This window comes from Lissotriton vulgaris, chromosome 11 (genome assembly GCF_964263255.1).
Source record: "Lissotriton vulgaris chromosome 11, aLisVul1.2, whole genome shotgun sequence".
In the NCBI taxonomy this organism is placed as follows: domain Eukaryota; kingdom Metazoa; phylum Chordata; class Amphibia; order Caudata; family Salamandridae; genus Lissotriton; species Lissotriton vulgaris.
In genome coordinates this window covers 1,074,556,564-1,074,577,125 of record NC_141699.1, presented here as the reverse complement: position 1 = coordinate 1,074,577,125, position 20,562 = coordinate 1,074,556,564, and the positions used below count along the sequence as shown (strand labels likewise).

Sequence of the window (20,562 nt, the reverse complement as noted above, 5' to 3'; positions counted from 1 at the left end):
GAGAGTGGTCCCAGTGCTGTAGTTGCTTCTGAAGTCTGATTGGGAGAGTTCCAGGATGTGGTTCATTTCTATGAACTCGGAGAGTTTATGGCCTTGATTGATGGTCTTCCACTATTTAAAACTGTTATCATAGTCTGAAGAAGTTGGATTTCGCTGGATGTGTGGTCACTGTTGGGCCTGGGAAAACTGAATTTCGTCAAACTCTATGGGCCCGATTCACAGAACTAACTTAAGACAAAATCCTAAACTTACTACTTTTGGTATTCACAGAAGTTAGGATTTTGTCTTAAGTTTGTCTTAAGACAGGCTTAAGACAGACTTAAGACAAAATCCTAACTTAAGTCTGTCTTAAGTCTGTCTTAAGACACACTTAAGACAAAATCCTAACTTCTGTGAATACCAAAAGTAGTAAGTATAGGATTTTGTCTTAAGTTAGTTCTGTGAATCGGGCCCAAATAACCTACAATTTGAAGAGATCTATACTTCACCAAACATGCCTATATTTCTGGAGGTTTCAAAATTCAAGGTTAGGTTCGAGTTAGGTTACAATCTCATGAATAAAGAATTCCTTTCCCTTACTCACGTGAAAACATTTGGCGCAAAAAGGAGGGCACATTATGAGGGACACGTTTCAAATAATGCCATGCTCCAAGGCAAGTTATATTCATACAAATAACTATTTTCTAACGATATATATATAAAACCACAGTTTCAAAGAGCATATAGTTTTCAGCCTGGGTCTATGGACAACTGCTGTAGGCGAAGGTTATATCATGGATGTGAATTGGTGCTTCTTTGAACCCAACTCAATAACAAGTATTGGCAAGGGTCTTTTCCTTTTAAATGAGGGCACAGAGCTATTGGTTTTGCCAATGCCTGTTTAGTTTGGCATACTTCGAGGCTAAAACCAATGAAAAATGTCTGACCTTGTGTATGCATGCATGGGCACACAGGATAGCCAGCTGGGATTTTTTTTCTCCACGAAGTATAAAAAATAATTTCATGATGGTTGCCCACAAGGGTGCATGCATATGAATCCATAGCCGCCATGTAATCTTGATTATTTTTGTTGTACTTTATGATTAATTTAATATTACAAGATTGAGAACGCCAATTTTGAAATGATAAATTATAAAGTTGATAATGCCATGTAACTAGACAGAAGCATGCAGTGTGCAGTTGCTGGGCGCACACAAAAATAATTCAATTAAAAAAAACAATAAAGTGAGGACAGGAAGGCAGGGGTTGGAGAGCAATAGATTATTGGAGAAGCAAGTGTCCCAGTGACAAGATATAGTGCAGATGAGGGCGACAGCAAGGAAAACCAGGTGCCCCTAAGGAGTACTAAAACACAAATGAAAAAAATAGTACTATTATGTACACATCAGAAGGATCAAAGTCATCCAGTCAAAACAATCATAAAGAGGCGATGCTCCCGTGTGGGATTAAAAACAAGAATAGGACGAAATGTCATGCAACCAGGAGCATCGAACTGAGACAGACAAGGCAGCTGTTCAGTCATGAACAAGAGGCTGATCCAAAGCCCAGCCTATGTATTGTATTGTAGACAATAGGTTTTTGACAATAGGCTTTGAATGCCGGGACCTAAAAACCACTGGGCTAAAAACCACTGGGCTAAAGACATAAACACAACTATGTGTGCTTCAGTGAGGTACTGAACTATCATTGTCAGAATGTCATATGACATACAAGTTGTGTCCTAAACATTGCCTATCTCACACCCATTGTTGTCAGTTTTAGTACAACTACATCAAATGGGACAATGGTTCTTGCTAACACTACAAAACAACCAGAGATTATAAATGCCTATTTTTAAGTCATTTAAAAAACACTTTTGTTTAATATGACTTTTACATTTCCTTTTTTTTTTTTAAATCATTTTTATTGAAGTTTTTACATTTCCTAACATAATATTTTTAGGGGGAAAACAACATTAACAAACATGCTGAATATCTCACATCAGCAAAGCCAATCAAAATAATCTCTATATGGAAATATGGAATTTAGCAATTGAGCCCAATGGAATTTGAGTCAACTATAATTTAAAGCTGCTGTCAACAAGACAAAATTAGGAGGACAAGTAGGAAGGTAGAACTCTTCTATGGTGCAGTAAATACTCTGAAGGGCCGAAGAAACTTTTCTGCACATGCTATGCCCCTCTGTGTGATGCACATGAAGTTGAGGCACAGGGGGGCCCTACTGGTTTCCTCCGTCTAAACTCTAGAGGAGAGGAAACTTGTAATATGCTTGGTGAGACTGTGGTGTCCCTGAAAAGCATATTGAGGCCTCTGACTGCAGCTCCAGCACCAGGGAATGGTGTTTACCTGGTGGAGCTGGCCATCCCAGGCCAGCCCGACTGTCCAAGTTGTAATGGGGCAGTTGGACTGCGGGTGCATTGGTGGCTGGATCCGCCACCATCGCACCACCCTGATTCTGGCGGTCGTCAGATCGCCAGATTTGTAATAGGACCCTGAGTATTCTACATTTGATCCCATTAAAGTGTTTTTCAGCTGCATGTGACACAAGAGATGTGATGTATTCCTATAAGGCAGGCAAGTTGGTAGTAAGAAGTTTATTGCAAAGAGACAGCTTAAACAACCACCTCGAACAGATGCTAACTCATAACTGCTACAGAGTCCACATATAGAATGTTAAAGCAGGAATGTAACATAACAATTCTAAAAGAACAGGAAGATAAGAATGCTACACACCTTCCCCCTTTCAAAAAAAACAAAAAAACCAAAAATAAAAAATAAATAAAAAAAAACTCAATAAAAAGTAATCACGCAACTTTACAGGAATCTGCTTAACACAAGCACTTTTCCTTAAAACTGTAACATCAGTATTTAGTGAAGCAATATTGTCAACATTTTCATTATTAACAACTCTAGAAAGGTCATTTTGAATGGAATTATCCATGACAGGAATAGAACAATCCAAATTTTGGTTCTCACACCCAAAGGTATCTAGCATGGCGGGGTAAGACACATCATCTTTCGTTACAGAATTCTTTAATTTGAAATCAGAATGATCCAAAATTGGATCATCATTGGTAGAAGGCGAACCTGGATGTCGGTCCTCCTCCAAATTCAAACATTTACATAAAGAAACTCTTCTAAAATTCCATACTTTACCCCCCTCAACTCTAACTGCTTTGGAGAATATTTCTGTAACTTTACATGGATCAGACCATTTGTTCCATTTATTACCAACAGACCTACCAAACTTAACTCGCACAAAATCTCCAACCTTGATCTTCCTACTACGGTTGTTTAATGATAAATGCTGCTTTTCATCTTTTCCTGGTATTTCAAAACCCTGTCCCTTACATTGGAAAAGTCAACTGAAGTCTCACGAGGAAGCTTAACTTTCATCCACCAAGGAAGAAGCTTTGAACCAGGTTTCCTACCTCTAAGCATCTCAAATGGAGAAAAACCCGTAACAGAATTAGGCGAGGTTCGATAAGACAATAAAGTGGCACGCAAAGTTCTCCTCCAATCCAAATCACTTTTAATGGCCAATTGGATGGACTCCTTAATAACCCTATTGAAGCGTTCCGTTTGACCATTAGCCTGGGGATTATAATTTGACACCCTTTTGTGCACAGTGCCACACCTTTCAAGAAAAGACACAAATTCTTTACTAACAAACTGCGGACCATTATCGGACACAATTTCAGCCGGAATGCCCTCCCTGCAAAACACTTCATCTAAAAATTTAATCACTTGAGTAGAACCAATCCTGTCAACAATCTTTAGTTCTGGCCATTTCGAAAAGTAATCAATAAGTACCAATGCAAACACATCCTTGTGAGTGGACAAATCAAGAGGTCCAATGATATCAATCCCTAACTTTTTCCAAGGACAATTGACGAACTCAATAGGGGAAACGTCCACAGTCAATGGTTTAACAGTTTTGTCGCTTTTAGCACAAGGAGAACATGAACTGACCCATTTATCAACCATTCTATCAATTCTAGGCCACCAGTAGAACTCACAAATGCGTCTCTTAGTACTAGACATTCCCATATGGCCTTCATGAGCCATGGAAATGATCTATTCTCTCAAAACAACAGGAGGAACAATTTTGTCACACCTAATTATGAAACCCTGATCGAACATAAGTTCATCTTTCACCTTATAAAAGGAAAGAATGTCACCAGACAAATTTCTTTTCTGAGGCCAACCGTGTTGTAAATAATCTACTACAAGAGATAAACTGGTATCATTACCCATTGCTTCTCTCCAATTGACCTCAGAAATACCATTAGACAACCCTGTAATACTACAACCATTAACGTCATCAATGTTAAAAACAACATCTGAATCACCTCTTAGATTGTCAATACTAATAGAATTGACTAATGGTAACCTTGACATGCAGTCAGCATGTACATTCAACCGACCAGGAACATACTCTACTGTGCACTGGAATTCTTGCAACTTTGCAGCCAAACGTGCTAAACGTGCAGTTAGGGTCCTACCACCACCAGTTGCCAACATGTTAATCAAAGGCTTGTGGTCAGTCCTTAGCCGGAATCTTGTTCCCCAAACAAATTGTCTGAAGTGTTCAGAAGCCCAGGTGCATGCTAATAATTCTTTCTCAGTGGTTGAGTAGTTGTATTCAGCGCCCCGCAAAGTCCTAGAAGCATACGAAACCACATACTCTTCACCTATGTCTTTCTGCATTAACACAGAGCCCAAACCTACGTTGCTTGCATCCACACATACTATGCATTCTTTACCCAGCTCAAATGGCCTTAAAAAAGGAGCATTAATGACTTCTTGTTTCAATAAATCAAATGCAGATTGTTGATCATTGTTCCATACAAATTTAACATCTTTTTTTAACAAGGTTCTTAGAGGATGTACTTTTGAAGCATAATCTTGGACAAATTTACTATAAAATTCGGTGAGACCCAAAAATGACACTAATTGTTCCTTACTCGATGGTGCTGGTGCTTTTGATATTCTTTGAATATGATTGAGTTTGGGTTTAATACCCTGAGAAGAAATCTCATGACCAAGGTATTCAACCTTGTTTTGTCTAAATTTGCATTTGGACAATTTTAATGTTAAACCTTTTTCCTGCACACATTCTAAAACTTTTTCTAGATTCCTGTCATGGTCCTCAAAACTTTTCCAGTAAATCAGGATGTCATCCTGAAAGGCAATTGCACCCTCACAACCCTCCAATACTGCTTTCATGAGTCTTTGAAATACAGATGCTGCGCTGGCTAAACCGAAAGGCATGCGTCAATATTGGAACATACCTTCTGGTGTAATAAACGTGGTTAAAAATTTTGATTCCTCATGTAAGACTACTTGATGATAAGCGCTAGCTAGATCTAGCGTTGAAAATACACAAGCACCTGAAAGAGTGGAAATAAGCTCATGAATATGAGGTAAGGGGTGCCTATCAATCCAGATCTCCTTGTTTAAACTACGAAGATCTACACATAGACGAAGTTTGCCATTGCTCTTAATGGATAAAACTACTGGCGAAACCCATGGTGATGATTCAACAGGTTCAATGATTTTCTTGGCAACGAGATCAGACAAAATCACTTTTAATTTGTCACGATAAGCCAAAGGTACATTTCTGACCTTATGTCGAATGGGAATGGCTGATTCTTTAAGAATAATCTGGCGTTTAAAATTGACAAAAACTCCCAAATCATCCGTGAAAATAGATGGAAATGTGTTCTTCATTTGAACAATAAAATCATTTTCAGGTGGTACTACATATACAGGTGGAGAAGCATTAGGGTCAAGTTTAATGCCTAAATCGTGTTGATGAGGCCAACATAAGATAGATGCACCTTTGGTAGCACTGTACACTTTCCCTCTTGCTCTGTCTTTGAATTTAATATCAGCCCACATGTACCCCTCAAGGTCAATTTTTTTTCCTGAGTACCCACCAGGATGTACATCGGGTGGTTACAATTTCGTTGTAGCCCAATATCTGTTATAAACATTTTTGCCTATAATTGTATACCAGGCACAAGAATCAATACGCATTGGTATTTCTTTGCCATTGATAATAATAATATCACTAGGAAAACCCTTGCATTTAGTATCTCCAACACATAATAAAGTATTGATTTCAGAGGGTTGCTCGAGATCTTCACATTCCTGATATGACAATAAATTTACTTTTTGTGATGACTTACACATTTTTTTAAAATGACCTGGCCTCTTACACTTTATACATATTTTGTTCCATGCAGGACAGCCCTTGTCGCTTCCTACATGATGATTGGCTCCACATCTGTAGCATATAATTTGAGATTTTTTTACAAAAGTTTTATCCTCCTTCCCAAACATTTCTTTTTTAGGAGGAAAAAATGAAGGTTTTTTATAATTAGAAAAATTCTTTACTAAAGTCCCAGTCAACCTACTATAAAAACATTAAACAAGCCAGGAAAAACAGTCTCACCCAACAACTCACGGAAGCGGGTAATTGTCCAAGGGAGCTGTTTAAAATACTACAGAGCTTTGTCAAACCTACAGCCTGTGAGAGCCCCGATGAATTCTCTCAGATCCCCTGTGATGAGATCTCGGTGTTTTTTTAAAATAAAATTAATCTCATCTATGACAAAATAATGGCCTCTAGTAGTGCTGGGAATAAGAACTCTCTCCCTCACAATTCTCCCAAACAAAATAAAAATCAATTATTCTCCTTCCCGCCAATCTGCGACACAGATCTTTCTCCCCTTATCAGCCACATAAAATCTGGGTCCCCAATGACTTCCTTCCTGCCAAAATGGTCGCCCCTCTGATCTCCCTCTTAGGACCTTCCATTCAGTCTGTAATGAACATCTCACTGGCAGAAGGACAGGTCCCAATGGAATGGAAGAAAGAGGTGGTGAACCCAATTAGGAAAAAAAGCGGCATCTCCATGGACAGATCTCTCGAACCTCCGGCCCATTTCCCTCTTGCCGTACATCAGTAAGATGACCAAGAAGCACGTGAACACCCACTTATCCAAACATATTGAAGCAACGGAGGGCCTGGACTATTCTCAATCTGGGTTCAGGCCCAACCACAGCACCGAGTCAGCCCTCCTAGCAGTGACCAATAACATCAGGATGACGCTGGATGGAGGAGAGTCTAGATTCTGGTGCTGTTGGATCTATCCGATGCATTCGATACGGTGTCACATGAGGTGCTTCTCGGTCGTCTGAGAGATGTGGGATTAGGGGGTGTGGGTCTGTCCTGGATGGAGAGCTTTCTTTCAGGCCGCTCTCAAGAAGTCAGATTGGGCTCCCACAAATCCATCTCTAGGGAGCTCACCAAGGGAGTGCCACAGGGCTCATGCCTAAGCCCCACATTATTTAATGTGTATGTGGCCCCCTTGGCTGACTTAGTGAGATCCTTTGGGTTCACCCCGGTGTCGTACGCCGACGACACCCAACTTCTGTTCCCTTTTAAAACCTTCACCCCTGCACTCATAAAATCATTTGCAGATGGAATGAGGGCAGTGTCTGAGTGGATGGCTAAGAACTGCCTACAGTGAAACGTAGGGAAAACGGAAGTAATGTTGTTTGGGGAGGCAGTGACACTATGGTCCCCCGAGTGGTGGCCCTTGGAACTGGGACCTGTTCCCTGTCCTAAACAAACTGTTAAAAACTTGGGGGTGCTAATAGATCAAGCACTAACATTGAAAGAGCATGTTAACCAAGTGGCTGGCACATGCTTTCGTGCCATTGGACTGCTGAGAAGGGTTTTTCCATACCTACCCGACAGTCACAGAAAGACACTAGTCCAGGCGTTAGTTATCAGCAGATTGGACTATTGCTATGGTCTTCTCTTATCAGCTAATGAAGAACAGATTAACAAATTGCAAATAGTCCAAAATACCGCGGCGAGGCTTGTCCTCAATGTTCCACCTAGGACTCCCTCCCGCCCATTGTTGACTAAACTCCATTGGCTCCCAATGCGGCAACGCATTAAGTTCAAAATCCTATGTACCATTCACAATTGTCTGCCAGGTACTGGTCCCAAGTATCTGACGAAAGCCTTCTCACCATATGTTCCCGGACGATCTTTACGTTCCAGCAATCAACAGCTAATACAGGTACCCAGAATTAAAAAATCCAGGCAAGGAGGCCGTGCCCTGGCCCACACTGGACCTGTCCTCTGGAAACTCACTGCCCCATATACTGAGACAAACCACTAACCACCTAGCCTTCCGAAAATCCCTTAAAACCCACTTATTCATGAACATCTAAACCCATAATCATAGCCTAATTGTTTCCCTACCATGGTTTAGCATGAGTTATATTCTTCCCTGGCAAAAGCGCGGAGATACCCCTTCGGGGGTCTATTCAGGCGCTATATAAGAATATAAATAAATAAATAAATAAATAAAGAGACCTCAGAAATTACTACTTTACTTTTAACTTCCTGACCTCTAATTTCACTTACAAACAACTCAGATTCTTCAATACCTTTAGCAATGTTTAACACAGCACTGAGAGAAGATTCAGTACCCATCCACAGACGTCCTTGAATCTTTTTACTTTTTGTGCGCATCATAATCTGATCCCTCAAGACCTGTTCAAAATTTATGGTCTCAAAAGCACAAGAACCAGCTAAAGTGCGCAAAGCAGCTACATAGTTTTCAGTAGACTCATCCTCTTTTTGTACTCTGGAATAGAATTTAAATCTTTCCATGACAGTGTTAATCTTTCTTCCAAACCTAATAGATAATTGCTTTATAACAATTTCAAAAATATTCAAATCTCCAGCACCTACATTTTCAATGGGAGGTAAATGTTCTAATTCTTTAAGTCCTGCACCTCTTAGACAGTTCTTTAATAATGGTAATTTCCTTTTTGGAGAACATCCATCTTCTTCTATTACGTCTACATAAGCTAAACATGTAGGGTATCATAAATCCCATTCCATCTTGGGATCACCAGCTATAGGCAAAAAATGTGCAGGAGAAGCGATATTGTTAGACATTTTTTTTTAATATTGTAATTTAAATGATAATAACACTTTTAGAATCAAAATTACATTTAAAATAGCAAAGAAGAAAGTAATATAATTTCATAAAATAATAAAAGTAGCCACCGGAGTCTATGCTGTAGATAATATCCAGTGTCAGAAGTTGTGACAATAAAGAGTGTGGTAGACTGGATTCTGAGATCTAACGATGTTCAGCAAGAAGAGTAATCCATAATAAAAGTTGTTCCAAAACTTCGTTATTTGAAATGCAAGTATTTCAATTTTTAAAGCGAGGAAGAAACAACAAAGTTAAGTAAATGTTTCCGAAATCTGATCGTAGCAGTTACCATGGAAATGATAGTGTTAGAAAACTAAAATGGCCACTGGAATGCACACGTCACGACGTGTGATGACGCTGTTGGGTTGCGCTTTTAAATGGAATGACCAAGCTCGGGAACACCAGGGAAGAAGAAAACTGCGTGTTCTAAGGCTTCGGTGAGTTTTCAAATGATACATTTCCGAATAAACGTATGATAATCGAAGTAAATATAAGAAAAATATTCAAAATACCGATTTAAAGGTAGATTCAGATTTCATAAAAACAGCGTCTCTATAAAGTCTTTGAAATCTCTTGTGAGCAATGAAAATACGAAAATGAGCATTTAACTCCCGCTGGTGCAATCAAATCACTTAAGGTTAAAGAAACTGCCGCTGGTGCAATCTACACACAAGAAGGAGGAAATAAAAAAAATACCTTTTATTTTCTTTTTGATGCAGAGGCGAACGCTGTCTCTCGACTTCTTTTTATAAAGTTTTAAGAAATCAGTGGGTTCTTTCTTCTCAATCCCAATCAGTGGGTTCGTTCTTCTTAATCCCGATCGTCGCCAAAATTATGATGTATTCCAATAAGGCAGGCAAGTTGGTAGTAAGAAGTTTATTGTAGAGAGACAGCTTAAACAACTACCTCGAACAGATGCTAACTCATAACTGCTACAGAGTCCACATATAGAATGTTAAAGCAGGAATGTAACATAACAATTCTAAAAGAACAGGAAGATAAGAATGCTACAAGATGCATCTCAAAATCTGCAATGTCTGGTAGCTTCCAGGTCTACAAACCTACAAGTCTGTCACATTTTTAGCATAGAAGTAGGGCACTATGTGGAGGTAAGTGAGGATTGCGATTGTAAAATGTCACACATTGCATTATCACAAACATAGGAGCACAAGTGATTCTGATTCGGTACCTTTGTCGCCCATCAACTCCATGAAAAAAGGACTCTTAGGCCTCCCGGTCAAGTCTTCTGAGTGAGAGACTAAGGCGTTACGCACAGCTTCATATCCATTTACCACAATCATCGGCTTCTGTCCCACCCATAGAGTGTACACGTTTCCATAAGTTTTGGCCAACTGCAATCAGGAAAAATAAGTGATTAGTAATATAGATTTCTTAGAAGCAAACTTGAACTATCCTTTGTCTTATCACATGACATGATATAATCAGGGGTACATTACCCCATCCTGTTCTTATTTTTTTACAGACAGCTGTGAGCAGTTACCTTAGTCCAAACTGGTCCATTCACATCAATCAAGATGATTCTTACCATACTGATTTGGGTTACTATAGTAACACTCAGAGCTGTGTGTCCCCAGTGAAACAAATAATCTGGTAACCCTAGAATTAAAATTCTTCTCCCAAATGGAAAATCCAATCTTACTCCGAGAAAATTGAAGGCTAAATTGATTGTGTATTTTTTTACTTTTTAATGCTGAGGACTGTCAAAAACGTTGTATTTGACTGCCATGGTCAACCTGAATGAGTTAAAAAAATTAGGGGAAGATTGTTGTACGCGTACGTTGTGAATTGTTGTACAGAGCAGCGTGATAGTGAACAGCAATGAAATGTTGTTGTACACTGTGGTGAGCCACAGTGCTTTACCATGGTTAATGGTGCATCACTCTTCTTTCTAGTTAGTGATCATCTGGTGTGAAGGGCTACTCTGTTTCCAGAAGTCAGCAATTTTGATTTTCCACACCTAAAGATATTTTATGAATGAATACCACCTGACAAGAGTCCCTACAGGGCTAGGTCATGGAAGGCATTATGTCAATAGCTGAGACTAGAGGTTCTTTTAATCATTTTTCAGATCTGTGACACATATGTGCCTGTGTGCTCAGAGTGTGTGTGATGTTATGTCTGCATACTCGTGCTTTTGTGGATGTGAATTTTAATAAAAAAATGTTTCTACAATGTGTTGTAAATAAAAATGCATTGTAGAATCTGGATGTGATAAAGGGAAATTACACAGTGGTACATTACAAAGTATTGTAAAAGCATGTGTTGTAGGAAACGTGTTGCAACATACCATAGGTATGGGCCCAGGGCAGTGCTTAATTTGAGTCTGTGGTTTCTGGTGCTTGGCCTCGGCACTAAATTGTGAACACTGGCACTTACAATACTCTGCCACATAGTGGCGCTCTCTGCATAATTTAGAGATGAACAGACCAACAGCTATTTATTAATACCATATACATTAAAATTGATTAATTTCTGCCACCCATGCTTTTCCTATAACTTTGGGGGCCTGGAATAATCTGAATTACCACACTTGCAGGAGTGTTATATTGTTAACAGCTGCGTAAATATTGTGGTTGGCAGCACTGGCAGGGGCAATGAGTGGTTAAAGCTGCAGTGGCCACCTGACAAGGGCCCTGGTACATGTTTTATTACAACTTCCTGATAGAGGTTATAAGAAATCCATTAATACCCCCTGCTTTCCCCTATTGAATAACTTTAAATGCTACAATTAACTCCTCTCTTAAAAGGGGCCAATAGCATTTCCCTTTGCTGTAATGCGAGTTGGGGTAGGTTATCCTTGTTTAGAGATTCTCAGATCTGTTGCACAACCCCCTTGTTTTGTCTGTTAATAGACCTGAGACAGACATGTGTTCCATGCCATGTCTGCTTCCACTTGGATGAATATAGTTCCGTCAATTGCTATTCGCTGCATTACACTCTCAAGCACTGTTAAATACAACAGGATAAGAGCCCTTTCTGGTCACAATGCACAACACCAAGACACTTTCCATACAGGCTCTACTATAAACACAAGACCTTCCAAATGACCACAATGGACAGATGCAACTGCACTGCAAAAAACATCAAATGCAAGCAGTAAAATAACTTACTGAGCTGTTATGATATTGACTCTCGCAAGTTTTAATCTTAGCAGGGCTCTCTCGGATGTGTATCCTCTTAGTTTGTCAAAGTGAGTACCACTGGATATGGAAACTGATGCCAGTTGCTGTTCTAATGTTTGCTAGAAAGTTATCCGTTTACATCTTGGATTACCCAGGAGCACATCTGAAGACTTCAGAGTAGCCGTGGATTTCACAGTGATCATGCAGATGTGACTGTTTACTTTCAGAAAGAATTTCACCAGAAAGGCCTAGAGGCATATCCACAAGAGTCCAGAGAACTAGACATTGGAATGCTCTTATCCGTCATCTGAAGGCATACCTGAGTTATCAGTATCTGAGATGTAGAACATCCGTCGGTGTATGCTAAGGTGCGGGGTCTGCTGCTAAACCCAGAGATCTTTCCTGTATAATCAGTTTGCTTCTGTAGAAGGGAAGGCGATTAGGTTATTCTGTCCTATCATATGACAGGGCTTTTAATATTATACGGTTTACCGACTATGCTGCTGGTATTTTTGCTGGGCAGTTGTTTTCTGATTATGTCACGCATACTGCATTCTAAAGCACAATAGTTTAAAAACATTTCCAACTTCCTTCGTGTCTCTTTCATATCTAACTGTGGATGAGAACGAGTGTGTGAGCGAAAGGGTGTGTCCTGTCACCCCAATCTCTGAGAGGCTCCGGAGTGTTGTGTTCTGGGGTGCCAATTCCCTTGTTCCTCTGGTTCTGAGTAGGAGGGCAGATGAGACTCTATAGCTAGTCGGGCTCGGGCTCATAGTACTGAGGTGTTAGGGTGACTCAGTCCCTAACTACTGATGTTCTATGGTCCCAGCATAGTTCTGTTCCTGAGCAGAATCCCTGCAGCACTACATGACTTGTCAGTTCCCACTCGGATGACTATGTTTTCCATCAATTGCTATTTGCTGCATTCCACTCTCAAGCACTGTTAAATGCAACAGGATAAGAGCCCTTTCTGGTCATCATGGACGACACCAAACCACTTCCCATACAGGCCGTACTATAAATACATAGCCTTCCAAACGACCACAATGGACAAATGCAACTACACTGCAAAAAACATAAAATACAAGCAGTAAAATAACTTAGTGAGCTGCTAAGATACCTACTCTCGCAACTTTGAATCTAAGCAGGGCTCACTCGGATGTTTATCCTCTTAGCTTGACAAAGTGAGTGCCACTGGATTTGGAAACCAGTGCCTATTATCAAGCGTCAGTTACTATTCCAGTGGTTGATCGAAAGGTATATGTTTACATGTTGGATTGACCAGGAGAACACAGGGAAATTGCAGAGTAGCAGTGGATTTCACAGTGATTCTGCAGATGTGTCTGTCAACTTTCAGAAAGAACGTTCACTAGAAAGATGATGGAGAGGATGTGGCTAAACAGCAAGTGCTGCTGACTTTGAACCTGGGGACCAAGGTTTGAGCCTCGTGTTGGCTCAACATTCTGTGATTCTGGGCACATCACTTAATCTCCCTTGTGCCTAGAAAAAAAAAAGAATGGTTCCTTGTGTAATGTAACTGGCACTCTAGCAAAGGCCGCCCCCGAAGGGGGCCTCAAGGGCCGGCGCCATAACGGCCGCCAGAGCCCACAAAGAACCGGTTCTGGTTGGTGCGGGTTTGCGCCGCCAGGAAAGGACGCGGGGCAAAAACGCGCCTGAGGCCCTCTCCCTCCTTCCAAGAACAAAGGTAAGAGAGGAATCGGAGTGGTATGTAAGGCGTTGCTCCCCCTGGGCAGCTCACCTTCACATCAGGGAGCTAGGAGAGTGGCGCCAACGATTTTCGAGTCCCACCCACCCACACCTACAAACAGCAGAGTCGCAGTGCTGATGGGGACAAAAGGAACTAATAGTACAATGGATGGCTATGGAGACACACCGGCGGGCGGTGTGTGGGAGATGAGACACTCACTTTGGGATGCCTCACGGCTGGGTGATGTGGTGCCACTCACTTTGGGATGCCTCACGGCTGAGTGAAGTGGTCTAACAAAAGAGGGCAGCAAACAGAGATGGCACTCGTAGTTCAGCCCCTGCCGGGTGGCAGGGCACAAAATAGTCTAACAAGGTAGCCAGTTGGGAGCCTAACTCAGAGAAGAAGCTACCCCCACACAAAGAGAGCACAAAGAGAGTGAAAATCCAACCAAAAAGGGCAGAAACAAAAGGTGTATTGGTTTGGTTATGGAAATATACTGACAAGGCGGTGTGTAGAAGGAGGGCCACTCACTCTGGGATGCCTCGGGCTGGGTGAGTACGCCTGACAAAAATCGGGGTAGCAAACAGAGACGGCACTCGTAGCCCAGCCCCGCCAGACGGCAGGGCACAAAAGAGACTAGCAAGGTAGCGAGTTGGGGCCTAACTCTGGGGAAAGGCTGCCCCCCACAGCAAAGGGGCGTGGAAAACAACAAAGAACAATCTAAGAGCTGTCAGGGTGATTTACGACCCTAGGACATGCAAATGAGCAAAAGACAAACCAGTGATTTATGGCCAGCCGATGATTTATGGCTGATCATTTATGATGCTCATGCAGAATGATTTATGACATCAAAATGATGACAGATTTGTGACAGAATGATTTATGACATCCCAAGGATTTATGGCCATGATTTATGGCTGCTGATGTATGATGATGAGGCAGAGTGATTTATGACAACAAAGTAATGGCCGGTTGCAGCAGAATGATTTACGATACCCGATGATCGTTGACCCCTGATTTATGATGTCTAAATAACACTGAGTGATACCCGTTTTGCGATAATGTATGATAATGATTTATGACCCCAGCCCCAAGAAGGTGTCCGAGGGAGTTGTACAAATATGACATATGTAATGAGTAATAAAACTACGGCCAACAACCACCACAAAACACAATGACTGTTGGCTGTGTTTAGTGATGCAGATACACAAGTACGGTACTGTTCCTGGAATGGACACAGTGCAGATGTTAATGTAAAGCGCTACAATACCTTTGGGTCGAGTTTGCGCTATATGAAACTGCAAAAAGAAAAAAAACGCACAGAGGCATGATGTGAGAGTCCAGAGAAGTAGACATTGGAATGCACTTATCTCTCATCTGCGGACATACCTACGTTATCTTCTTTCCGGAAAGCAGTTGAAAACCAACTTTGTTAAACAACATTCTACCTACACAGTGTATAGGGGCCTGAGTGCGCATTTACAGCAGCTCACCAGCAACACAATGACCCAACAGCTGCAAATGCCGACTTTGGAATTAGGGAACCAGGTTCGAGTCCTGACGTCCGCTCAACCTCTTGGGATTTTGGACAAGTCACTTAATCTCCCCTGTACGCCAAAAACACACACGTCTGACCTTGCATAATTTAACCTTGTACTCACATAAAAGGCTGTAATGGAATTGTGCAAAATCCACGCAATATTAAACTGCTATATTTTTGTAAACTGTCCCTACCCTCTTACTCCTTATGACAGCTCAAAGCCACCACTAATAATGTTGTCTAATAGTCAATGTGGAAGTAATAAACCTTCCCTTAGAAGTATAAGGAAGGTTACCACATTTTTATCTGCAATTCTGGGACACCTTTAGGGTCTGATGATTTGTGGGCTGTTAAATTACAATCCGATCATGGATCAAAATGGGAATTGTGTGGGATAGTTGCACCTCTTTGTAATTCTACCCTGGTGAATTTTGGTACTAACCCAAAATCGTTGGCGGACAATGCTCTGCAACTCCCGATAAATGCATGGACAGCTTGGAATTAGTACCATATGCCACACCTTGGAAATTGTTCATCTCACAACAGCATCACTAGTTACTGGGTACCTCCCATCCTGGGATGGTACTGGGTACCTCCCATCCAGCTGACCCACTGGTAATTGAGGCTTACGCTTTGTGTCAAGCAAAGCGAGAAATGCTCGAGGTCTCTCCCCACTTAGGAATCTTTATTTTATGCGTTTTTCAAAGATGCCTCCCATCCCACCCAAAGATACCTCCCATCATGGATGGTACTGGTACCTCCCATCCAGCTGGCCCACTGGGAATTCAGGCTTATGCTTTGTGTCAAACTGAAAAAGTGAGAAATGCTTGGGGTCTCTCCCCACTTAAGAATCTTTATATAAGTGTTTCAAAGATACCTATCATCCTGGGATGGTACTGGGTACCTCCCATCCAGCTGGCCCACTGGTAATTGAGGCTTACGCTTTGTGTCAAACTCACAAAGCAAGAAATGCTCGTGGTCTCTCCCCACTTAAGAATCTTTATTTTATAAGTGTTTCAAAGATGCATTTTTTGTTAACATTTGACAACTATGGCTTCAATTAGGAAGAAGAAATAATGTAAAATGCCCTTAACCAATTTTCAAGACATTTTCCTTTGGTCTGACATATTATGAATATACCTCTGGTGGTGCTGGAAGATGCAATGTGCTGGAAATAACCATCTTTTGTAGAGTTAATCCCCCAGATTGTTGCCTTATGTTGCTAAACCTGGTTTTATTGGCCATAGGACTCTGCACTCTTTTACTCCTATGGAACAGAGGCAAAGTTCTTGCGCCAACCCCTCTAAACATGTTACAATTAGCAAACACCTGATTGCCTTTTTTACCTTTACTGTTTTTTTTTAGATTGACGAGGACCCTGTAGATTCTTGAACAATATAGTTTTACAAAAACCATGACAAAACAGAACAAGAACTGCCAACAAGCTGGCGCTAATCCCAGACCTATTTGTATTTTTGTATTTAATTTATTTATAAAGCGCTAACAATCATCCTAGGTAGGATATCACGGCGCTGAAAGTGCTTGTAATCATTGGCAGTCAAGTAAAGGTTATTTAGTGTAAAACATGTGCATTTCGTGCCCTCTTTGGAATCTTTTTAGGGTGACCCTGTTCTAAAAAAACTGAATAATATTATTGTTTGTGACGTGATCCTCACTGTTAAAGCAATTCCATCAAATTCTCATGAATTGCCTATAAAGCAGTTTGTCCTTGCTACATGTGAGATGAAAGCTGGATTAGTGAACTGTGAGACATTAGGTTGTTGATTGAAGGGGGGGGGGGCAACTCAAGCAACAGCCAAAAAAACTTTGTCAGGGTGCACCACAAAAAAGCCACTAAATTAACCTGTGCTGAACCCTACGGTAGCTTGGCACAAAAGCAGTCAGGCTTAATTTATAGGAAATATCTAAAGTATTTTTACAGCACTTAAACACTAATAAAGGGAAAACACAACACAAAGAAAATTCCCCACCAATGTAGAGAATTTGAGTAAACTTTAATAAATGATTTGACACCAAAAAGACAAACATCCAATCAGTACAACCAGAGTTCTGGATTTTTAAAGTTTAAAATGAAAAATTGCACCTTAACGATCACAGCGCCAACGGCGGGCATCTAGTCGCAGAAGACTGGGATGAAGTCAAATGTTATTGCTGACCACAATGGAGCGTGGTTCAGCTACACAACATGGATTGGACACCGGTCTCCGCTTACTTTTGGATTTAGAAAAATTATTGAAGAAAAATGTCTGAGAAGGTAACGTTCAGCACGAAAGGGCAGTTAGCTGTGTCAGAGGAGGAGGCATCATTATTGGGGAGCTGCGGTGTGAAGTCACAATGAAGATTTCTACATTCAGACTTACAGGTAGATTCATGAAAGAAAAATCGTCTCGCAAAGGGCCAGATTCTGCTAATCTGGCCCTTTGCGAGCGCAATTTTTGCATTTGGGATTCATCATCCCAAATGCAAAAATCGGTAATTGCGAAATCGCATATTTGCGAGGAATTGCATTTAAGGAATCTCTATTTGAGATTCCTTAAATGCAATTCATTAACCATATTTTATTTGCGAATTCGCTATTTCTGGCCGCTATTTTCCGCGAGGTCAAACCTCGTGGTAAATAGCGAAAACTTAGAAAAATGCATTTAAATGCATTTTTCTAAGTTGCATGTTACACACACACATGTCCTTTGGACATGTGTGTGCGCAACACCAATGTAGATTACATTTCAGGGGTGCTACAGGGTGTCCTTTGGACACCCCTGGCACCCTTGAAATCGCATCCTTATTTGTGATTAGCAAATTGCTAATCGCAAATAAGGAATAACTCCCCATTCATTCCTATTCTAATCGCAAATAAGGATGGGATTTCAAGGGTGCCAGGGGTGTCCAAAGGACAACTTGTAGCACCCCTGAAATGTAATCTACATTGGTGTTGGGCACACACATGTCCAATGGACATGTGTGTGTGTAACATGCAACTTAGAAAAATGCATTTAAATGCATTTTTCTAAGCATTTCGCTATATACCACGAGGTTTGACCTCGCTGTAAATAGCGGCCAGAAATAGCGAATTCGCAAATAAAAAATGGTTAATGAATTGCATTTAAGGAATCTCAAATAGAGATTCCTTAAATGCAATTCCTCGCAAATATGCGATTTTGCAATCACTGATTTTTGCATTTGGGATGATGAATCCCAAATGCAGACGGGCCTTTAGGCTCATAGGAATGAATGGGGAGTTATTCCTTATTTCCGATTAGCAATTTGCTAATCGCAAATAAGGAATGTGTAGGAATCGCAATTTATTTAGCGATTCCTTCATGAATCCCGTTTTGCAAGTCCTTAATAGCGATTCCTTAATAATCGCTATTAAGGACTCTCAAAACGGCACTATGATGAATCTAGCTGTTAATCCCTTCTATAGTCTATAGAAGTCAAACCTCTCTATAAAGACAAAGCTGCAGGTTGTATTTGACAAGTGCTCCACGAAGCCAGAAACCCCTTCTGTGAAGAGTAGGGCTGGGCGGTGAACTCTGCTCCGTTGGCAGAATTTACTGAGTTTTCTGCGATCCGCGGAGCACACAAAGTTTTTTCCTCACTCTCCATTATCAAGTTGGCGAGATCAACCAAGGAAAATCTACCGCCTGGCAAAATTTCTCAACACAAACGGTCAGATTTATCAACACAGGCGGTCATGGATGGTTTCGATCGCTCACGTTGAGAAACCTTTGTTTGTGTTGCGAAAGCTGCCACTCGGGTAGAAAATCTACTTAAGCAGCTAGAAAAGAAGCAGTGTCTTCTTGCGCTGTGCATGGCGCCGTTCACACTGATTTTACAGTGCGAGAGGACCAGCCCCTATGTAATGTTAAAGTCTGAATAACCAGACTGCGATAATCACAGTAAGGACAAGTGCTCTCTCGCGACTGGTCCTATTAATGCCTTTTCAAGTTTTTAAGTATTTTAACTGTGTGTTTTGGCATCTTTTAATTCACAAACATTTACTTTGGTCCTGTGCACAGCACACTTCAGTATCCAACAAGGCTGGACTGGCCATAGCGGACATCGGGCATTTCCCCAGTGGGCTGGAAGGGTAAGGGATGGTTTTGGAGGGGGTGGGGAAATTTTTGTTAGCAGGCCGGTTTTCAGCAATGCTGCAATCTCGGCCCCCTGCAACAAAAGCAGCAATGTTGGGTGTTGGTTTAGTTAAGCATCTGTGCTTCACCCTCACTCCCTCGCCCAACCCCCCCTCGCCCCACCCACCAGGGGCCGGTCCGATATTATGGCTAGGGCTGCTTTGTGTTCTCTGTCAGGGCCTGGTACCCAAGTAAATACTAGTAGGAATAGCACGCACACGCGTCATTTGACTCATCGGAAGGACATCATAAGGAGAGATGCAAAACTATAATCAATTTTCCTAATTATTTGTCCATGATTATTGGCAAGTTAAGTAACTCTGCTTAATTGTCACTGGTAAATGTGTTATTCTCCACCGCCAGGGCTCTAAGTGGGCCGGGTCTCGCTGGTGCTGAGCACCGGTAGTTTTTTAAAGGGAGCCTCGAAACGGGTCTCTATCGGGCTCTGTTTTGTGTCCTGGCACAGGCGGACTCCAGTGACCGCAGGCACATCGATGTGTGCGTCTCACACTGCTCACTTCTCACTAGTGGAGAAGTTACGGCATGACGTCATGCCAGGTGAGCGTTGTAGGGGAAGGGAGATCCTTTAAAAAGAGTCATTTTCTCTCTGGATTTCTCTTCTCTTTTTGAAACTCAGGAGCAGCAACATTGTTGTGGTGTCACCAGGGTTTTACGTGGAAGCCTTTTCCATATTATATACAAGCCATAGTTGCTGCTTATGTATCTTATGCAACTAACAATCATTGACAAAGCCAATAGACCTGGCTTGTTGGAGGTATGATGTTACTACTTGTAACATATATCTGGATGCAATGACAGGAACAGCAAAATATGAGTCGGGTGGCATATTATGCGGAGCACAGATTTTTATCTGATGCGTTTTAAGCCGTGCCCTTAATTACATTGGCCACGACCCTTTGAGAGACCCCCCCAGTTTTTTTCATCCCACTTAAAGCCCTGTCTGCCGCAAATATTCCTATATTT

General features: G+C 41.3%; 1 protein-coding gene across 2 annotated transcripts in view; it reads right to left on the bottom strand.

Moving 5' to 3' along the window:
* Positions 1–20,562, bottom strand: part of LOC147684136 (cytochrome P450 2J2-like) — a 90,949-nt gene that overhangs the window by 53,861 nt on the left and 16,526 nt on the right. For both annotated transcript variants that reach the window (XM_086944527.1, XM_086944526.1), the window contains exon 2: positions 10,223–10,385. In XM_086944527.1, the coding sequence (XP_086800653.1) occupies positions 10,223–10,334 (112 nt within the window). In that variant the 5' untranslated portion in view covers positions 10,335–10,385. The remainder of the gene's footprint in view (positions 1–10,222; positions 10,386–20,562) is intronic.